Below are 22,753 nucleotides of genomic sequence, written 5' to 3' on the forward strand. Positions count from 1 at the left end.
TTATGGCGTCGATGATAATTATTTTTAAAAATTAGCTGGCGAGTTTAAATCGAATGTAACAGAAACAGAAATGGCATGAAAACAAGGGATATATGAACATGATGACGAAGACAGCGACGACGACGACGACTACGACGGTGATGATGATGATAACGAAGGAGGAGGAGGAGATGTCGGGAAATCAAACTTAAGAATCAAGACTATTATAATACGACTTGTTAATATTAATTTATTAGCTTTGGCAGTAGATGCTTCCACCTTCTGCAAAAAGCAGAAGACGGGTGCTCACGATTTGCCGTGGAAATATCTATTTTTATCTTGCCACACCTTTTCTTCATCGATCGACGGAAACGTCTTCGAGACTCGAGAGGGTCATGTTTTGTTTACGACAATCAATACAAATACCAGCAGACAGCAGACAACAAACCATAGGTAATTGTCGATTGTTGTCCACTGAAGATAACAGATTGCGCTACCAAGTGCATCTGTAGCTCCATTGTCTGTCATTAACACCGCAAACTAGGTACGTAAATGTATAAATGAAAATGTATGAAGTATGACTATCGGCACATGACCCTCCTTTCTTCTTCTTACTATTCTTAGACTACCTATTTAACTTTCTTCTTCTCTTCTTAGATTTTGATTTAGATAGACTATAGACTTAGACAAACAAGTGGAGTTCCATCGTGTATCCCCGAGGTGATTTGTCTATATAACGATTCCACAAGAAAGAGGTTTAATTTTGCAGAGCTTCATCCAATTTCTTTCAAACTCAAAGAACCGTCATTGTTGTATTCTCCTTTGCTTTCCATTCAATCGTGTCGGCATGGGCACGGTAATGGGTGGAGATTGTTGAAATAGAAATTGAAATTGCAACGGATTTATGATTTCTAACTTTGGTGAAAAATTTGAATTGGATATAGCTTAGGTAATGACATAATGAAACCTAAATATCATTGTACAATGTTTTTCAACACGATTCTAATGAGAAAAATGGTCTTTTATTTACCTTTATTATTTACTGACGGACTTTGTGACCTGGAACTGTTGCATTTCCGGTAGTAACTACCATTTGGATTTCAAAACTGTCCTAAAATGACCGTTAAGATTTGAATTTGAGTAAGGATTTTGGTGGAACGAATTTCATGGATGCGGTATACAGCTTTGCCCTGAATTTAATTTTATTAAAAAGTTAAGATGTAAACCCGTCCTACATGTTACATGTTACTGTTGGCCAGGGACCCTTTGTGAAGCGCTTTGAGCACGTTTAGTGGATGTTACGCTTTATAAAAGTAAAAGCTCTTTTAAAAAAATCACGTGCCATCACTTAAATTTTGGTTTACAAATTTCTAATTTTTTAATTATCCAAAGCTAAATTATACAGTATTTTATCCACAATCAAAAGATATATATATATACTAAATTGGCATTGGTTTAAAAATAAACAACACCAAACGATAGAGTAATTCCTCCTGAAGAAAATAAGACATAAACCATTAAAATCCACCCATAAACAACAAAAAATATATGAAATTTTTTCAGAGACCCATCAATCAAAAGTCCGAAAATTCGGGTCACAGCCGCTAGGCCATTTATCTGGAGTGCCAAATGGACGTTTACCAAAGTACCTACTTATATATAGTTTGCTGTGTTCAATATATTTCGTTGTCTTTAATTGGCTTGGCATAAGTTGTTTCTTGTTGCCCCCATATGTCATTTGTCTGCTCCTTTTTATAATTCGATATGTTGCTTCTTCAACTTCTTTTATCTTTCTATAATCTTTAACTTGTATATTTGTTTTTGTATTTTTTTAGTTGTAGTTTCATTCTTGCATTGTATTTTTATGTTTCTTTGATCAATCAGGGCCCACAGTCGTTCTTTTGACCTCTTTTTAATCTGATCATATTTTCCACAGCTGTTTTTATGTTTTTGAATCTGCTCAATTGTTATTTGATGTTGTTTTTCCCCCCGTTTCTGATGTTCGACGGAGTACTTCAAGTTGCTACTTAACCTGAGCCGACCTAGATATAACATAGCAAATGACATAGGAAATGGAAACAGGACCAATAAATGAACTGGCAATCGACATCCACTGAAAAATAATAAAACACTAGGTCAGACAGCAACATCAAGAAATGTTAAAATATGTTTGTACGTGCACTGTAAATCTAAATTATGCAATGGAATCTGGAAAGAGGAGAAAATACCAGTGGAATGGAAAACAGACACTATTGTACTCCTACCAAAACAGGTTACAGTACAGTAGACTCCGGATAAGAAGATGATGCCCAGGGGAACTGGGGAAAAAAATCGACTTAACCAAAAATCAACCTCACTGGAGTGTAACCAAATGAGCCAAAATGCATGAAGAAAGCAAGCCAATCTAGAATAAGTATGGCCCTTAATATGGCACTTTCCATGGACGTTGCTGGATGGCATTGAATTGACAATGTAATGGTCATGGATTGTAACCAAATGAGCCAAAATGCATGAACAAAGCAAGCCAATCTAGAATAAGTATGGCCCTTAATATGGCACTTTCCATGGACGTTGCTGGATGGCATTGAATTGACAATGTAGTGGTCATGGATTGTAACCAAATGAGCCAAAATGCATGAACAAAGCAAGCCAATCTAGAATAAGTATGGCCCTTAATATGGCACTTTCCATGGATGTTGCTGGATGGCATTGAATTGACAATGTAGTGGTCATGGATTGTAACCAAATGAGCCAAAATGCATGAACAAAGCAAGCCAATCTAGAATAAGTATGGCCCTTATATGGCACTTTCCATGGACGTTGCTGGATGGCATTGAATTGACAATGTAGTGGTCATGGATTGTAACCAAATGAGCCAAAATGCATGAACAAAGCAAGCCAATCTAGAATAAGTATGGCCCTTAATATGGCACTTTCCATGGACGTTGCTGGATGGCATTGAATTGACAATGTAGTGGTCATGGATTGTAACCAAATGAGCCAAAATGCATGAACAAAGCAAGCCAATCTAGAATAAGTATGGCCCTTAATATGGCACTTTCCATGGACGTTGCTGGATGGCATTGAATTGACAATGTAGTGGTCATGGATTGTAACCAAATGAGCCAAAATGCATGAACAAAGCAAGCCAATCTAGAATAAGTATGGCCCTTAATATGGCACTTTCCATGGACGTTGCCGGATGGCATTGAATTGACAATGTAGTGGTCATGGATTGTAACCAAATGAGCCAAAATGCATGAACAAAGCAAGCCAATCTAGAATAAGTATGGCCCTTAATATGGCACTTTCCATGGACGTTGCTGGATGGCATTGAATTGACAATGTAGTGGTCATGGATTGTAACCAAATGAGCCAAAATGCATGAACAAAGCAAGCCAATCTAGAATAAGTATGGCCCTTAATATGGCACTTTCCATGGACGTTGCTGGATGGCATTGAATTGACAATGTAGTGGTCATGGAGTGTAACCAAATGAGCCAAAATGCATGACCAAAGCAAGCCAATCTAGAATAAGTATGGCCCTTAATATGGCACTTTCCATGGACGTTGCTGGATGGCATTGAATTGACAATGTAGTGGTCACGCTTCTACTTCTAATATATCGTCGAGACTGAATTGGATGGTATGCCAATTTCCTATGCATGGCATGATATTCTGTCCTATGCCAGCCTTTTCAACTGCATCAGTCAGTTTGATCATTCTTTTAAGCAATAGGGTTGTGAACCTTTTGTTTGCCATTGTAATTGTAGACTTGACTTGAATTCATAAGAAAGTTGATACTAATTAAGAGGGTCATTAGATAGGATGGCCTGGGATCAGAACAAAATTTAAAAAATAAAATCTTTACTTGAAGATGTAAAATGAGAGATGGATAAATCAAAGCCATTCAATACTGCTCATGTACATTGAGCACAGACGTCAGGCAAAGCACCTACATCACATTGGTGTGCGCCAATTGTTCGCAAAAATTCTTAACCAATGAAAATTCTTACTGGTGACTTTTTTTTAACCAATGGAAATAGTTATTTGTGATTTTATTGTGGTCATGAGTGATGAGAACATCGACTTAAGTGACATCGACTTATGTAGAGTGTTTTAAATTTTTTTTTTACTAATGTTATTTAGGAAAAAGGGGGAGGGACCAAGAAAAAAAATCGACGTAAGCAATGTGGACGTATCCAGAGTACACTGTATCTCTAATGGGAGAGGCATCACCCTTAGATCTATACTGAGCAAGATGTTAAAACAAAAGAAATAAAGTATGGATTAGGAAAAACAAGAGCAGCATTCCACAAACTCATCAAGGTTATGACCTCATGACCTCCAAATGAAATCTGTATCATCTACTGTAACATCAATTCTTTTGTATGGAAGTCAACATGGAACATGGCAGTTGTGCTTAATGGATACCAGGGAACTCAATGGCCTTCCACAGAAAGTGCATCAGAAAAATTCTGGGGGGTACGTACTGCAGCAAAGTCACATAACAAAAATAAAGAGGAGAACAAAGATGAAAGACAAGGCGGAGAGAATTGGGAGTGAAGGTTAAGATGAGTTGGACACATCATCAGGATGAAAGAATATTGACTACCTAGACCAGACGTGTAATGAAATGGATGCCAAATGGAAATTAAAAAAAGGGGGGGCCATCCAAGAGTACTTTGGAGAGGGATGGTTTGTCGCAATCTCAAGTGAGATGAGTATGAAGATTTGTGTAAGCCTGATTAGTCTGATAACTCAGGATGGTCTAAGGTCTAGTATAAGGTAAGTTTTGTTGAATCAAATGTGATGAGAACTGGTCACCTCTCATTCTAATGGAATAAGGAGAGAAAGTAAGAAAAGGATGTAACAAATAAGAGTGATGAGTTGTCATTTTTTTGGTTTTTGTAATGCTTTTATGTCTTGCAATATCTACTTAAATTTGCTCTAATTATGACCAGCCAGGAGCTCATCTTTGTTTTTTTCTTTTTTATAACTTTTCAGTTTGACAGTCCGTACTCAACTTATTGACCTTCTCTATTGAACATTTGGATGAGGATTCACACAACAATGTTGCCGAGCTGAATCAATATATTTGAATTATTCAGTTTGTATATAAATATAGAAAATATAATTTATATAGATATATAAATATTGTATATACCAGTTGAAAGAAAGGAAGACGCACCATGCACCTTGTGGAATATCGGATATGTATGCCCATTTCTGTGGAGGAGGTGAGTCTCTTGAATCTTTGGAAATTCTATCCAATTATCTCTTGTTTTCCTATTACCTAGCTAATTATTTTTCCAATACCGTCCCGTTCACATTTAGAGGATCTTTTGTGGAATGGATAGACATACAGTTGAAATTGAACTGACCTGAATGTTGCTTTAGATTAGAATTAGCTCTCACTTTTTTGCCAGACTTGATTGAACAATGAGATGATGGTCCTGAAAAGCGTTTTACATTCTTCTCCCTATGCCTAAAATTTTAAGAATCCCTTGGTGTTAAAAATAATGTTGTCTTTGTTTTTGTTGTTTTGTTTTTTTCAATTTTTGAATTAGTGACTAGAACTTAGAGGGCGACATGTGATATCCTATGTACTTCAGGGGAATTCATTTTTTTAAAAAAGTTGAGCTTTTATACAGCGCAATATCCACTAAATGTGTTCAAAGTGCTTTACAAAGGGTCCCTGACCAACAATAACACATGTAGGACGAGACATCATGCCTGTTAGGTGATATTACATGTTTTTTTTTTTTGGACAAAGACAACGCTGCATTAACCGCCAGGTACTCATTTTACACCTGAATACGGTGAGAGAATGTGAATGAAGAGCCTTTTCCAAGGACTCAACTATCGAACCCAGGACCTTTTGGTCCAAAAGTGAGTGTCATACGACAAGACCACAGAGTGGAGTGCTTGTCACTCGGTAATGGGTGCAGTCAAGAAGTGCAATTTTTATTTAGATTATTTAGATTTAGATTTGGAATAAAGTAAAAATATTTTTTTCTTGGATTTAACGCTTAATCTCCCCCCCCCCCCCCCCCACCCCTCACTCTTTGAACAAGGTTAGCTTTGGTCTACATTTCTATAAGTTTTGATGTGTTTCCCCAGTATCGAATCGGCCAACTGTACATGATAGCCAGACACAGTCATGAAGAGTCGGATAAGGGAGAAGGGATTGAGATTGTCACCAATGAGGAATGCCAAGATGAAGTTCATGGGAAAGGACGGTTCACCGAAAAACGAGTTCATTTATCTAGGTAAGTTAAGGACACAGATTTCAACAATTATAGTTCTTTAGAGCCAGAGGGTGGCTCGAGTCGGAGTTCATCCCCCCTTTCTGTAGCATTATATTGAGCGTAGCGATTGTTTGCTACCTTTTGGATAGGATGCCAATCTATTTGCAAATAATTTTTCTGCAGATCTATCAGACCCAGGAACCTGATTACTGTTGGGCAGACAAGGGGATTAAAATAAAATCTGACCTGCCCTCAGGATATCCGTGTGTTCAGAAAAATAAAAAAAATAAATAAAATTGTGGATTTGGTATTTTGTCAAAAGGAAATGGAGAAAGAAAATTGTGTTAAAAATGAAAATGTTCAGATCTGGAAAATGTAAGGTTTTTTTTCAAAGTCTAAGACTCAAACTGGCTCTCCACAATAAAGGCACTAATTCCAATTTGTTATTATTAAGCATAGGATTAGGATTCAATTTGACTCCGTCATAAAACCATTTTGAGACAATGGGTGACAGTTTATTATTTTAATCTTCATTTCCAGTCGCCTACCCACCTGGATTCAAGCCTTGATACCAAGACTATTTTACATCACAGAGAAAGCTTGGAATTATTTCCCCTACACAATTACAGGTGAGGAAGTTATCTTCTCTAATTGGACAGTTCTATCACTTTATTCTTGTTATGTTAAAAAAAATGTCTTGATAATTAATAAGTGATAAATTTCCTTTAAAAAATTTAATGTCCTTCCACTAGTAAATACATGAATATTAATATAAAGATGTATTATCTCCCCTTTCTTTTCATATCTCAACAACAATGGCGATGACAGAATACACTGTGAGTATTGTCATTTTACTGTTTTTTGGGATGTGGCTGATTTGGTCAACATTCGGCACATGCCTATAGGAACCAATTTGACTTTCTCTTACTTTTTCTTGGGTGGTTTTAATTTGTAAATTAAAAAAATTGTGCCATAAAGCCCTTAACTTTTTTAGGACTAATCCCGTAAATATACGGGACCAGTCCCCAGCTGTGTAGACTAATCCCGTAGATAACGCGGGATCTCACATCGTGAAAACTATTTTCGTTTTTTAAGTGCTCATGCATGCATGACTCATCTTCAATGCTAGTTAAACATTTTACCATTGAATGGTGCAGGGCAGTATCGATACTTGATGACTGGTTTCAATTTTGTAGAGATTTAGAGCAGGTCAGTCAAAATGGACAAACAATTGATATTTATCTATATTCTTAGCTTCTCATCCAAATGCTTCAAAAAATGCCACTCAAGAATAATGTTTTTATTTGTTACTTTTGACATTTTTTCATTTGTTAGGTGTTTTCTCTTAGATTTTATGACTCAAAAACAGGTAATTTAAAGTATAATACCCATTTTATTCATTAAAAGTCATTTTAAAGGAATTTTTGCAGAAAACCAAAAAATACACATTTTCAATAAATCCCATCATTATAACTGTATCAGATAGAGTGATGCAGTTTATGTTATATATAATAGTAAATTTCAAACTAATTACTTATCATATTTCATTAACCCATTGCCGCCCAAATCGCCCGTAATCGCCCGCTAAAAAAACATCTCAATCAGTCCAAATCGCCCGATATCGCCCGCCAGGTACCCGGTATCTTTGAACCCGTAAACTAAAAACGTGTGTAGAACCACTTCTTTTTATTAAGAAAACGAAAGTAGAGAAAGAGTGAAAGTGAAACTAGAAATTTCCCGATTGTTTTTATCTCAATTCGTTTGTCTGCTGTGATTTTTTTAAGTTTGTCGACCAAATCGGTTGTGGTAACGTCCTTTTTTTTTTTTTTTTTTTTTGCTGGAATCGCGTTTGAATTCCTCAATTCTCGGGCGTGATCAACGTTTTTTAATGGATAGTGATTATGAAAGTGCTCATTCAGACACTGAATCAGACATTGAGGTTGAGTTGGATGCGTATTTTGATGACATTGACAATGTAGGTAGTTGCATGAAAATTTGAGATTGCAGCAATTGTTTTCAAAATAGTCTCATGCTATTCTGCAAGAAATACACTTTTCAATGGTACCAAAATTATGACAATGTGACAATTAGAACCAAAGTTACGGGATTATTAGTCCGCAAAAGTGGACCAAAATACTTAATATAATTTAAGAGGAAAAAAGAAACTAAAACTGTGACCAGAGAGCAACCGAAAAGCGGGGGAAATGGAAAATCACGGTTATTTGGGATGGAATACATATAAAACCATATATCAAAATGATCGCAAAGGAAAGACGAAGCAAATTTTAAAAAAATTAAATGATTATTATGCAATATTATGCAACGTCATGCAATTACATAACCCTAGAAAATGAAAAAAAAAGACGCGAGGAACGGATAATAACTTTAAAAACAGATTTGAGGGTGGTCTTCTTCCAGAGCATGCTTACAATACTATGGCTATGATTAATTTTGAACACAAAAATTGTTAAAACAAGAGGAAAGGAGCGTAAACGTATGAATTTAGACACTAAAGTTGTGTCCTTGGGGAAGGCACTTAATATTTGGCATTGGCAAATGAGCAACAGACGAAAGATGACTGGTATTCGGAGAGAAGAAAAAAAAAACAAAAAAACAATGAACAGGGCTAGAAATAAAGTTGAACAAGTGTCAGTAAATGCAACTTGCAAATGTACTGCCCAATGTTTTTGCATCCTTGGACAAGACATTTGGGCACCAACAGTACTCGGGAGAAACAAGCTTGCCGCTTTATATATGCAAACATGGTCAGTGATAAAAATGCAAAATTAAAAACAAGAACTACATAAGAGTGGTAGAGAAAACTTAACCTGAAAATGCAAAATTGAATATTACGTAACATATTACATAATAACAAACAATAAGCCGATAAATACCGACACTTTGCAAACTTTCTGCAACATAGGCATGTCATATATCAAACTGAACATCTCGAAGAGATGTATCATATGACTAACTATTAAACTACATTAAAATTGAAATGAACTTTAGAAAATTTGATAATTGCTTTGCATTCAACATCACTAAGAGAACAGATTAAAGGGTACTCACGTACTGACTCGCTTAAATCCATAAGATGGCTGATATGTGGCAAAAGACAGAAGACAACAAAATCTAGGCACTCTGGGTTGTTGGCTGCATGGAATGTAGACACAGGCAATATCCAGGTAATGATACTGAATAAATACATCGAAGTCCAAGCAATGATACAGAAGTAGTTGGGGGAGACTGACGATCGAATTCATGTTGTTACTTCAATTTCATATTTAAAATACAAGGCAGATTATTGGAGCTGGAGGAGGCAGTCGACGGGAGTTGGAGGTGGCAGACAATCAAATTCATGTCGTTATTTCAGTCTCATATTTAAAAATACAAGACAGACGACTGGAGTTAGAGGCGGCAGACGACTGGAGTTGGGGGTGGCAGACAATCAAATTCATGTTGTTATTTCAATTTCATATTTAAAAATACAAGGCGGATTATTGGAGCTGGAGGAGGCAGATGACGGGAGTTGGAGGTAGCAGACAATCAAATTCATGTTGTTATTTCAATCTCATATTTAGAAATACAAGGCAGATTATTGGAGCTGGAGGCGGCAGACGACGGGAGTTGGAGGTGGCAGACAATCAAATTCATGTTGTTATTACAATTTCATATATTCAAAAATACAAGGCAGATTATAGGAGCTGGAGGTGGTAGACAATCAAATTCATGTTGTTATTTCAATCTCATATTTAGAAATACAAGACAGACGACTGGAGTTCGAGACGGCAGACGACTGGAGTTGGAGGTGGCAGACAATCAAATTCATGTTTTATTTCAATCTCATATTTAAAAATACAAGACAGACGACTGGAGTTCGAGGCGGCAGACGACTGGAGTTGGAGGTGGCAGACAATCAAATTCATGTTGTTATGTCAATTTCATATTTAAAAATACAAGGCAGATTATTGGAGCTGGAGGAGGCAGACAATCAAATTCATGTTGTTATTTCAATCTCATATTTAAAAATACAAGACAGACGACAGGAGTTAGAGGCGGCAGACGACTGGAGTTGGAGGTGGCAGACAATCAAATTCATGTTGTTATTTCAATTTCATATATAAAAATACAAGGCAGATTATTGGAGCTGGAGGAGGCAGACGACTGGAGTTGGAGGTGGCAGACAATCAAATTCATGTTGTTATTCCAATCTCATATTTAAAAATACAAGACAGACGACTGGAGTTCGAGGCGGCAGACGACGGGAGTTGGAGGTGGCAGACAATCAAATTCATATTGTTATTTCAATTTCATATTTAAAAATACAAGGCAGGAAATGAAACATGAAAATGTGGTGTCATAATGAACGTCTGACTCTGAAAACAAAAAAAGTACTTCGATTATGATTAAATCAACAAAATTAAAAGTTATATAATAATTTTTGTTGTGGTAAAGAGTAAAGTAATGCATGAAATATACTTGAATTGGCTCTATCATGCTATTCTGTATTATTTGTATTGAAATTAACCACATTAAATTAAACCAACACACTTAACCTGCAGAACAAACAAAAATAAAAGATAAAAAATAATATCAGTGGAACATAATTTTTAGTTGTCCGGTATCATCCCAGTTAAAAAGTCATTTCAGTTTCAACATTCATTCATAAAATAAAACTAAAATTATGGATGGGCCTATTTTCAGTCTTTTTACAGCAATTATTTAGCTTGAAATTATTTATACAAGTCACAAAAGCAAACACAGTCGATAGTTTACAGACTGCACTGTACACAGGAGACTCGGGGATACATCGAGAGGCAATCCTGGTTGGCCATCGCCAACTTCATGAACACGCATCGTATTTAAAGTCACTAAAAGACGCTTTCGCCAGCATCAATCACCACCAAAATTCACACAAATAGAGAAAAATGGTTGGCGAATAATATAACATTAATTAAAAATAGGTAATATAATGAAAAATGTATTTAAAATGAAGTTAAAACTTACCAAATTTTCAAACAGCTGGCATCTGAACAAAGAATGAACGGATTAAAAATCTGAAAACGCCGCCTGATGCGCTGGCTTCTCCTCTTTAAAATGAGACCGGAAGTGACGAAATTAGTGCACAGGAAGCGATTCCACGGCAATGGAAGTAAAACTATGTTCACCGGTAAACACAATTTTCACTCCAGAGCCGTAACATCGATATCGGGGCTCGATCAGCGGCTCAGCCACGGGCGATGCGACTACCTAGACAATGGATTTCACGTGTTTTAATATTATTACATATTTTTCAACTTTAACATTTTTTTTCAAATCAAAATATGAATCAATAGTCCAAAACAATACATCAAATTAAAGTCCATTCATTCTTCTTTCCAAAACAGCTTTTATTTTGTTTCTAGCATGCCTCACATACTCGCAATTAATTTTTTAATGAAGTGTACTATGACATTTGGAAGAGTTATCTCCCCTCGCATGGTCTGTGAGTGACATTTTTTCAGATTATGCCCGGGCAGCAATGGGTTAAGATATAACAATAACTTTATGATTTAACTTGGTTTTAAAAAAGTCTTCAACGCTTGTAGAGATAAGAAAACCTCCGTCTCAAGAGAGTTAAAAAAAAAAAAACAAAAAACAAAAAAAAAAACAAGTTACAACATGAAGGTGATCAAGCCAAATCAAATCATACAATTGAGGAGTGGAACAATTTCTACTTATTGCATAGGAAAGAGGAAAAGATGATTTCACATCAGATTTATTTTGATCACGACTATACAATTGTCATGTTATCAACTTTTACTTTCTTTTTTATTTATTTGTTTATTGTTTTTTGCAGTGTTCTTTCATGCCACGATTCAGCGTCCACATCGAAACCCGATACGAAGACAATGCAGGAACCTCCGACAATGTAGGTAACGTTGGGGCAAAGGATTTGGTCTATTTAAAGTTAAATGGGTATTGCCTTGTATTGTTATTATTTTGTGGTTTGGATTTAGCAGTATAGTACAGTATAGGGATTTACTGCCAGTATAGAAAACCATGAAGCTGAAGTAAGAATACTGGATGGCTTTAGTGTTAGACTATGGATGGTACATGTAGGATTAGAATAATGGAAGAAACAATTTAATCTTTTTTAAAAATATTCTTTATTACTCCCTTTTTCCTACCTTTTACTTAGCTCTTGTAACCCAAGAGTGTTACAAGCACCAAACTCCAAATCTAGGGAATTGACACTGACATATATATAATGTGTGCCCTCTTATTTTTCCTGGGCATTGATATTAATATGACCTCTTGAGTGTCACCAGGGCTCGGGTTTGTGTGGCCATTTGAACTTAAAACTTTATATCATAAGCACAGGGTCCATAGGCCATGAATTGATTTCTCCATATCCTTCTCCTCAACCAGTGTGTCAATTTATCCCCGGAGGACCTTGCAAAACGCCAGGTTGAAGTGATTGACATTGCCAAAGATTCATTGCCAGAGAAACATTACAAGGCAGATGAGGTACCCAGATTAATCTCTGCTCTGAACCTATCGTGTGGTTGAAGATATTTTGATATATATATATATATATATATATATAATATATATATATATATATATATATATATATATATATATATATATATGTTATTCTTCTATCCTTTTTCTTCATATAAATTAGCAAATTCATATAGATTGACAAAATCATATAAATTGACAAATTCATATAGATTGACAAAATCATATAAATTGACAAATTCATATAAATTGACAAATTCATATAGATTGACAAAATCATATAAATTGACAAATTCATATAGATTGACAAATTCATATAGATTGACAAAATCATATAGATTGACAAATTTGGCCAAACATGAGAATTACTAGTGGTCCAGAAAGTCAACGAAACAAACAAACAAACAAAAAAGCTCATCATTATTTTTCAACAATAAATCTTACAAGATTATATATATTAATATGCAATATTATATACAATATATTAATCTCTATTATCTTTGGCTTGCAACTCTCAGCATTCACATTCCTAATGACATTTTTATTGTGATTATTATTTCAAAGTCGTTTTCAGATTTAAAAAATAAATGTCCTTTTAAATTTTATTTTACACCTTTATTTTAAAAAATAACGAGTGCTTTTCAATGTCTCACTGGAAAAAAGTTACCGTTTCTAATTTTGTCTTCATTTTTCACCTGTACTGTAAGGATCCTACAAAATTCAAGTCGGCAAAGACAGGCAGAGGACCACTGGTTGGAGACTGGAAGGTATGGGCTGTTTACATCACTCTGACTATTCAGTGTTTTTTTTGTTTCTTTTTGAAAGAAAGACCACATTGAATGCTTCAGTCACAAACTGTTTTAACTCACTCGACCCTAACACCGACTATATCCGTAATTTACCCATGTTACTTTTACCCCATGCCTATTTATTACATTTTTCGGAGACCAATTATCGGCGTAGTATCAAAGCTATTGTTTTTAGTTTTTACATGTTAATGTTAATGATAGTTGAATAAAACTATCTATGTACATGCTCATTGTAATACATTTTTTTCAATTTTGAAAAGTATCAAAAATCTCTAGGCTCGAGTGAGTTAACACCAGGATCACTGTTCAGCCAATGATGCATAATGTCTGTAAATATAGGGTACAACTATCCAATGAAAATGCTTATTTCGTCATGTGACAAAACCGTTCTTCTCCATTGAAGAAGCAGTTAATCCAATGCCTTTCTACTGCTACTACTACTAAACATAATAATTAACCTAACAAATAAAATTGTTACTAATTAAGAGGGTCATTAGATAGGATGGCCTGGGTCTAAAAAAAAAAAATAAAAAAATTCTCCATTGGACTGTTGTTTTGTCAAAATTATTTTTATAATTAAATCTCCTTCATATTTGGGTTTTCCCCGAATTGAAACAGTTTGGACTAGGACTCGATTAAATTTTCCGCTTTTCGTCAATGGAACGGCAAGAGCTTCAAGGAAGTGATGTTACTCATGGCTCAGCTGTACAGTCTTTGCTTCACACCCAAAAGGTTCCGAGTTCGATCACCCATCACCTGTCACCTCGCCTTAGCTCAATTAGCGGCTCACACCCGAGTTATTCCAGTCTTACCTTGGAATAGACCCTAGAGACAAATTTTACCAGTGGGATGAATAAAGGGAATTTTATTTTATTTTAAAATTAAATTTTTTAAAAATTAAGTATTGGGAAATTGGGAAATACACTTGAGAACTGTGAATCTATCGTGATATTTGTCTCGTTCTATACAGGCAGAGTCCAAACCTCTGATGTGTTCCTACAAAGTAGTGAGAGCCAAGTTTGAGGTGTTTGGATTGCAGACCAAAGTCGAGGCCTTCACACACAAGGTAAACTAACAGTATATATAATTTTGGTGCTCAATTTAATCCAATCCAATCCATGTCCCACTGTGAAAGGCTGGTTATGAACGCAAGCTGCCATATGTAAAAAAGTAGTCCTTCAGAGTCCTTTGTCCATGCAGCTAGAAATTACCCATTTCTTAGCATTAAATAGATTGCAAGCTACTTTTTGGATAGAATGCTAGTTTATCATAAGGCTCTTTCTGTCAGATTTAACAGAGCCAGCAACCCAATCACTGCTGAGTTGACAAATGGATGACAGGGTAACCCCACCTCTCCCGACTGCTCCAAGGACAAATACCAATCCCTTTGCTTGATAAGAAAGTATACACAAACTTAACTATCAAGGGCCCATTTTGTAAAAAGCTGTCTCTATTTACAGTTTCCCTGGTGTGATTAAATATAATGGATTGCAGATGACATCTCACTTAATTTGTAGTTGTTATTTGCTTGCCAGGGAGGTTATCAAATCTCATTTCATTGTCAGAAATTAATTTTTAGTGGGTTAACATTACACAAGGTTTTTGTGTGTTAGAACCAATCATTTTTCACTGTTATTTGGCCAGTCAGGATGACTATGATCATGATTATAATACAATTTAAACATTATACTATCCTTTTATTGTCATCTGTTTGTATATGGAGTAGGAGTGGTTAAATTGATTTACATTATTATTATTTTTATACGAATCTTTCATTTCTTTGTATTTATTAAATGAGTTATTTTTATCGTGCCCAATAACACCACAAACTTGCGAGTATGTGTTATTGGGGAGCACGCTAAAATTATAACGGGTTTAATAAATAGCAAGAAATGAAAGAATACCTTTATTCCACCCCTCGAAGTAAGATTATTAGATATTTCGTGATGAAATTGTATGGAAGAAGTACTTCTAATCACCATCATTTGCATCTTTCTCCATCTGCTTGAATGACAAGTTGACCCAAAAAAGGAAAACGTTGGATTTGTATTCATGCGCACCAAAAGATTATTTATAATCATCAATCATCTGTCTTTTACACCTAATTTCACACAAATAAAATGTGCTAAAATATTCTTCCATCATTGTATAAAATTTTTAACCAACGCATTCAAGGCATTACTCAACGATCACATATTTACTAAGAAATGATAGGGTTTTCCAAAGGAAAGGGTGGAATAATAATGGATATTTTACTTTCTGTTGTCTCCAGTCAGTCCGTGATGTTTTACTCAAAGGTCACAGACAAGCTTTTACATGGATAGATGAATGGATAGGTAAATGATTACATTTGTGTTGTTATAAAAATTGGGTTTAAGTGAAAACAAAGCAGCTAGAACCTGTGGTCTGCAATGAGCCATGTACAAACATGAATAGGATGGCTTAAAAAAAAAAAGCAACAACATATCAAACATGAACGTTTCAGGCTCAAAACAATTCTTCAGCCAATAACTGAAGCAGCAAAAATGTTAATACATCACTTAATGACATTTCAACTTCATATTTGTCAAGCAGATGTGCCGAACACTCATCTGCTGTTTGTCTGGATTTTAAGTGATGCATTCACGTTTTTACTGTTTTTCTTATTGGCTGAAGAATTGTTTTGAGCCCGAAACATTCCGTATTTGGTATTTTGTTCTTTAATGAAGCTGTTATAGTAATGTTGGTTGTGGGTCCATGAGTTTTTATTATTTGGGTTTGTTGTTTTTCTTTGTGTCTTTTCCATAGGACCATAAGTCTTGTTTCATTTTCTTATTTTATTACTTTCTTTTTTATTTGCACATTTGTTTTGTTGTGGTTGTCTTCAATTAAGAGCCGGTGAGATTGTGCTCTTTGATCTAATCCAATGTCGTTTGCTCCTTTAATCACTTAAAACACTGCCCCTCCCTACCTCAAAGAAATATTCGACAACCTAACCTTTGAGTTCCACCCATGACACCACCCGTTTGGCTATCCCACGCATTCGTTACAAAGGCAGGAACAAGGTCCTGTTCTCATTTTGGTCCTTCTGTAGGGAACATCATTCCACAGAGCATCCGAGAATCCAAATCATTTTCTGTTTTCAAGAAATTCTTGAAAACAGCTTTTGATGTCATGTACTTAAAATATTGTTTTGTGTTGATGTAATTTAAAGCGCCAAGAGCCTCATTGTTGAGAATACTGTGCGCTCTATAATATAAGAGTCAATTATTATTATTATCATTAATCAACCTCATTTACACACTCAACAGAATGATTATAAAAGTGTTTGATTCATGGATAGCTAGTGTATTTATTTGTGTTGAGATTTTATATAGCGCAATATCCACTAAACGTGCTCAAAGCGCTTTACAGGGTGTCCCTGGCCAACAGCAAAATTTAACATTTCATTTAGGATGGGACATGACGCCTGTTAGGCGATATCACATTTTTCTTTTTCTTTGGGAGACAACGCTGTTAATGGCCAGGTACTCATTTTACACCCGAGTACGGTTAGAAATTGTGGGTAAAGAGCCTTCTCCAAGGACTCGAACTATACGCTGAGCGAGGCTAGAACCCAGGACCTTCCGATCCGAAAGTGAGTGTCATACCACTAGACCACACAGCTGCACATAGCCATGTTCAAGGCAAAATTTTGACACTTTGATTATTGTCTTCCCAGACATGACCATGGATGACCTACGGGCATATGAGGCCCAGACCAACGAAGCAACTAATAAAAAAGTACTGTCCTAGTAAAGCTGTCCCATATCATGGACCTGTCTTGACAAAGACATCGATCTCAATTCGTAATCCGTGGTAATCAGGACAACGATTGGATGAAATCTCAGCCATCTGACCAAAAATATTGTTTGTTTTTTTTAATTTGTTATTTCTAACGGAAGGAGCCTGTGGCAGGTTTTCTGTGAAGCTGTGTCCCACCTCTTGCATGAATTGTGTACAGATTGAATCATTAACTCTCTTAGGACTAATCCCGTAAATATACGGGACCAGTCGCCAGCTGTGTAGACAAATCCCGTAGATAACGCAGGATCTCACATCGTGAAAACTATTTTCGTTTTTTAAGTGCTCATGCATGCATGACTCATCTTCAACGCTAGTTATTAAACATTTTACCATTGAATGGTGCAGGGCAGTATCGATACTTGATGACTAGTTTCAATTTTGTAGAGATTTAGAGCAGGTCAGTCAAGATGGACAAACAATTGATATTTATCTATATTCTTAGCTTCTCATCCAAATGCTTCAAAAAATGTCACTCAAGAATAATGTTTTTATTTGTTACTTTGGACATTTTTTCATTTGTTAGGTGTTTTCTCTTAGATTTTATGACTCAAAAACAGGTAATTTAAAGTATAATACCCATTTTATTCTTTACAAGTCATTTTTTCGGAATTTTTGCAGAAAAGCAAAAAATACACATTTTCAATAAATCCCATCATTAAAACTGTATCAGATAGAGTGGTGCAGTTTATGTTATATATAATAGTAAATTTCAAACTAATTACTTATCATATTTCATTAAGATATAACAATAACTTTATGATTTAACTTGGTTTTTAAAAACCCTTTAAAAAAACGACCCGTCTTCAACGCTTATAGAGATAAGAAAACCCCAGTCCCAAGAGTTAATGATGAGTGTATCTATAATCAATATGGGTAGAGGTGATTCCAATTCATTGAAAGTCTTTCTCTTACTCTAATCCTATGTCTGGCTTTAATGACAAAATATCTTGCAAGTTTTTAATCCCATTTTATTTTACTTTAAACGGTTTGTTTTTTAAAGTTCCCTTTTTTGTTCTAAATTGCATTTGTGTTTTCTCATTGATTATAGTTTTAAATGTTGTATTTTATTGGTTGACAGTTAGTTTGTTGTTACTTCTAGTTATAGTTATATCCCTGTGTTATAGATTCGATTGTCGTACTTTGTCTACATAGGGTGAAATAGAAGTTGTGTTTTTTTGTTTGTTTTTTGTTTCTTTTGTTTTGTCTTTTTATTTATTAATTATGTTTTTATTTATATTATTTTTGCTTTGCATTGAAGTTCTCCAATGCAAATGATTCTGAGTCTCTTCTGTATATTTTAATACAAGTGTGTGTGTGTGTGTGTGTGTGTGTGTGTGTGCTGCCTTTTACATTTTATTTGAAATGCTTTATAGTGTTTAGTTTTTACCTCTGTGTTTGTGTTTGTATGATTAATTATGGGAGTGCATGAGTGTGTGTGAATGTGTCTTTTTGTTAAATGAGGGCTGGGTTTTATCATTCCGCTCAAGTACTACAACATTCCTTACTCCCTCACTTCTTCCAATTTCCTAGCCTCCATCCTTCCCTCTGTCCCATTGATTCTGCAGGGATCCACGTTTTCGCGGAATTCCGTGGTTTCAGTTATGTCCGGGGATTCTGTGATCGAGTGGATGGAATTATGTAAGCAAAAAAGTCTGTCCCATTCCACGACACACTATTCTTCAGTGGTTGGAAAATTTTCTGACTTGGATCCCTGTTGTACTGTTTTCCATCTCCCCCCCCCTCACCCCCTGCCAGTGTTACCTCAGCTACCTGTGATTTTTTGTACATTAACATGACTTCTATCCCAGTCTTGCATGCTGCCAATTTGATTGAATCCTTTGGTCATCTTCATTTCATTTTAAACAAACATTGGTGCTGAAATAAACTGCTATTTTTAATATATATATATTTTTTTTTCAATTCAATTTCTTTTATGTGAAATACAAAGGCACCGTCGTCTGATTAAAAAATATGTTTAAAAATGAGACAGGATTTTGAGGTGAAACCACTTGGAATATATCTCTATTGAAAATATGCTGTCTACAGACCTGCTACCAAAATCCATTTCATAGGTATATATATATATATATATATATATATATATATATATATATATATATATATATATATATATATATATATATGTGTGTGTGTGTGTGTGTGTGTGTGTCTGCACAATTCGCTCTCATTTTTGGTGCATTGTTATTTTAATGATTTGAACAAAGGCAGGTAACAAAATAATTGAAACACTCATTTAAAAAAAAAACTTTAAAAATTACTGAAGTGAGAAATGAGACAGACAATTCTATTTATATCTTTGGCCAAAAAGGCCAGTACGCTACCTAACATCTCATTTGAAACATGCTGTAAAACCCATTCTCTTTGTACAAAGTCTTGGATACTCAGGAAAATTGTAGACATTTTTAGTGGTTACTAGCGTCTAGTGTGACATTCCAATTTTTTTCCATACATTTATATATATATATATATATATATAAATATTCTTGATTTATTTTATTATTTTAATATTTTTATATAGCCGAGTTAGACGTGAGGTGTTTTTTTTTAGATGTGTGGTTTTGGTTTTATGGATAAATATTGCTGTAAACTACTTAAATATTGAGCCATTCTTATTTCATTATTACAATCACTCTTATGACGTATAAGAATTTGATACACGTTTGTCTGCTTGATTGACTTGGCTGGTAAGGTTTGGGATTTGATTTCCTCTGTTGTTCTCTTTCAAGCCACATAATTTCTAATATAACCAGGAAGCTGTTAAATCAATAAATATCAATGGATTGAGATGGTCTCAATTTGTCAAAACTCTCCAACTCGAAACAAAGTCTGTAAGGAAATCTCAGTTTGATATTCGAACAGGTAAAGGTCGTATTGTGGAAAAACATGTATTAACAAATTTGGCCAAATAACTCGTCCTTCAAATATGAATCGATTTGAATGAACTTCATCTTGGCTAAAACTTTGAAACCTGGAACTTGAAGGAAGACTTCATAAGGTCCCAGATTGGAGAGTTTTTGCCAAGATGAGAGTCATTTAAATCGATTGATATTTGAAGAACGAGTTTTCTGGCCAAATTTTTAAATACACGTTTTTCCAGAGTAGAACAGACAACGACGGTTAATGACAAGTTGGAGGTCATCATAATCCATCAATGTTTGAAGTCACCAATTTATGGTCAAATATTATTTAAAAAATAATGTATTCTGACCAACTCCTGTATTGATGGGTTAGCCTTGTTGATTTATATATATATATATATATATATATATATATATATATATATATATATATATATATATATATATATATATATATATATATATATATATATATATATATATATATATATATATAAAGAAAGATGTTGTAAATGGTGGCAACTATTGATTCTCCTTCCTGCTGTGTGGTGTGATGGGTTTTACCATTAGACTGGTGTGATGGGTTTTACCATTAGACTGGTGTGATGTTTTTTACCATTAGACTGTTTGGTGTGATGGGTTTTACCATTAGACTGGTGAGATGTTTTTTACCATTAGACTGTTTGGTGAGATGTTTTTTACCATTAGACTGTTTGGTGAGATGTTTTTTACCATTAGACTGTTTGGTGTGATGGGTTTTACCATTAGACTGTTTGGTGTGATGGGTTTTACCATTAAAATGTTTGGTGTGATGGGTTTTACTATAAGAATGTTTGGTGAGATGGTTTTTACCATTAGAATGTTTGGTGAGATGGGTTTTACCATTAGAATGTTTGGTGAGATGGTTTTTACTATTAGAATGTTTGGTCAGATGGTTTTTACCATTAGAATGTTTGGTGAGATGGTTTTTACCTTTAGAATGTTTGGTGAGATGGGTTTTACCATTAGAATGTTTGGTGAGATGGTTTTTACAATTAGAATGTTTGGTCTGGGTGGGGATCCTGACCTCCCATAGTGGGCAGGGAGGTACATGCTGTGTCTTCTATCCCCCATACCCGCTTTCCAATTGTTTCCTGTCATTATCTTGGAATGAGATTACATAGTTTTGTCCTGATCCTTGCCGGAGTTCCTTGGCTGGGAGGGAAACAGTCGAATGTATAGTTAGAGTTTTGGGAGATGATATTTTTTCCCTTGTAAATCATCTCTCTGTTATGCATTTTATTATGTTTAGTTTACATATTAAATTATTTGATTTGTAAACATTTGAGTGTATTCCTCTTGGTTGGGACCTGTGCTTTGTGTCTGGATGAGACTTTTAGGTGATCTCAAACTAAGTACTTTGATAGTGTGCTCTTGGAATCTACATCTGTTTCCTATTTGAACCAATTCCCCTTTGTCTCACCTTTTCTTTTGTGCTTTAATTGTAATTCTAGAACTTTTTTACTATCCCATTTTCTTCCTTTTTACTGGCGCTGATATGACCTTAATGTGTTGCAAGCGCCGTAAAACCCTTAAAAACAAAAACAAAAAACAGAATGTTTGGTGTGATGGATTTTACCATTAGAATGTTTGGTGAGATGGATTTTACCATTAGAATGTTTGGTGAGATGGGTTTTACCATTAGAATGTTTGGTGTGATGGGTTTTACCATTAGAATGATTGGTGTGATGGGTTTTACCATTAGAATGAAATGGGAAATTGGAATTCCATTTCATTTCAAGTGTAAAATAGAACTGCCCAATTGTGACTCATTCCCCAAAACTGTATTATATTGAGTAGGTACCACAAGCGAAAATTTCAAAATTGAGCTATCATAAAAAGAGTTAAACCACTGTAAAGTGCTTTGAAATTAATGAACAACACAAAAAGAATTATGAAAATCCGTCAACAAATAAATAAAATATGATAAAATGAATTTTATTTAACTTACAATTTTTTCCCACATATTCCGGTTACGCATTTTTTGCCGACTTTATGACGCCATAAACAAAAAAGTTGGTTATATAACATTTAAAATAAACATTTTTGCATAAACATGCAATCATAAAACAAAATAAAAGCAGATATTAAGATGAAAAAACAATGATACTTAAATGAAACCATCCTCAAATATGACAGAAACAGCATCAAAATATAAAAAAATGGGAAATATAGGCCCAGGGACGCATATTTGGAGCCTCATAGATAAAAAAAATGAACATGTATACTACTCAAACTCAATATCTTTGCAAAAAAGTATATAAATTCTTAGCCTAATTTTTTTTGTTAATGTGGAGAAAATAGTAATTGCTCTATATTGAGCCGAAGGTCACTGCCAAGCTCAAAATTACGGCATGGAAAAAATGGTGTCAATATACTGAAAATACACAAAATCAAAATATTAACAAAAAAATAACTAATAAAGATAGGATGACATACTTTACATCAAATTACTCGTCATTCT

General features: G+C 34.7%; 2 protein-coding genes across 2 annotated transcripts in view; both read left to right on the forward strand.

The window, feature by feature from the left end:
• The window catches only part of LOC144972225 (uncharacterized), a 101,891-nt gene that overhangs the window by 21,072 nt on the left and 58,066 nt on the right, over nt 1-22,753 (forward strand). The window lies entirely within an intron of this gene.
• Nucleotides 344-19,275, forward strand: LOC144972213 (cytoplasmic phosphatidylinositol transfer protein 1-like). The gene is made up of 11 exons (XM_078913236.1): nt 344-523; nt 4,987-5,219; nt 6,103-6,251; nt 6,771-6,859; nt 7,059-7,066; nt 12,070-12,141; nt 12,642-12,740; nt 13,445-13,504; nt 14,517-14,612; nt 15,819-15,882; nt 17,247-19,275. The coding sequence occupies exons 2-11, from the start codon at nt 5,172-5,174 to the stop codon at nt 17,318-17,320; spliced, it is 759 nt and encodes a 252-aa protein (XP_078769362.1). The 5' UTR covers nt 344-523; nt 4,987-5,171; the 3' UTR covers nt 17,321-19,275.

This window comes from Berghia stephanieae, chromosome 5, assembly GCF_034508935.2.
Source record: "Berghia stephanieae isolate SIO BIC M18660-M18661 chromosome 5, UCSD_Bste_1.3, whole genome shotgun sequence".
NCBI classification, from domain to species: domain Eukaryota; kingdom Metazoa; phylum Mollusca; class Gastropoda; order Nudibranchia; family Aeolidiidae; genus Berghia; species Berghia stephanieae.

Bases quoted from the DNA above. Each gene is read 5' to 3' on its own strand.
- LOC144972213 (XM_078913236.1), top strand. From the start codon at position 5,172: ATGCACCTTGTGGAATATCGGATATGTATGCCCATTTCTGTGGAGGAG. The intron at 12,142-12,641 runs GTAGGTAACGTT...CTCCTCAACCAG, and splicing joins ATGCAGGAACCTCCGACAAT to TGTGTCAATTTATCCCCGGA. The intron at 12,741-13,444 runs GTACCCAGATTA...CTGTACTGTAAG, and splicing joins AACATTACAAGGCAGATGAG to GATCCTACAAAATTCAAGTC.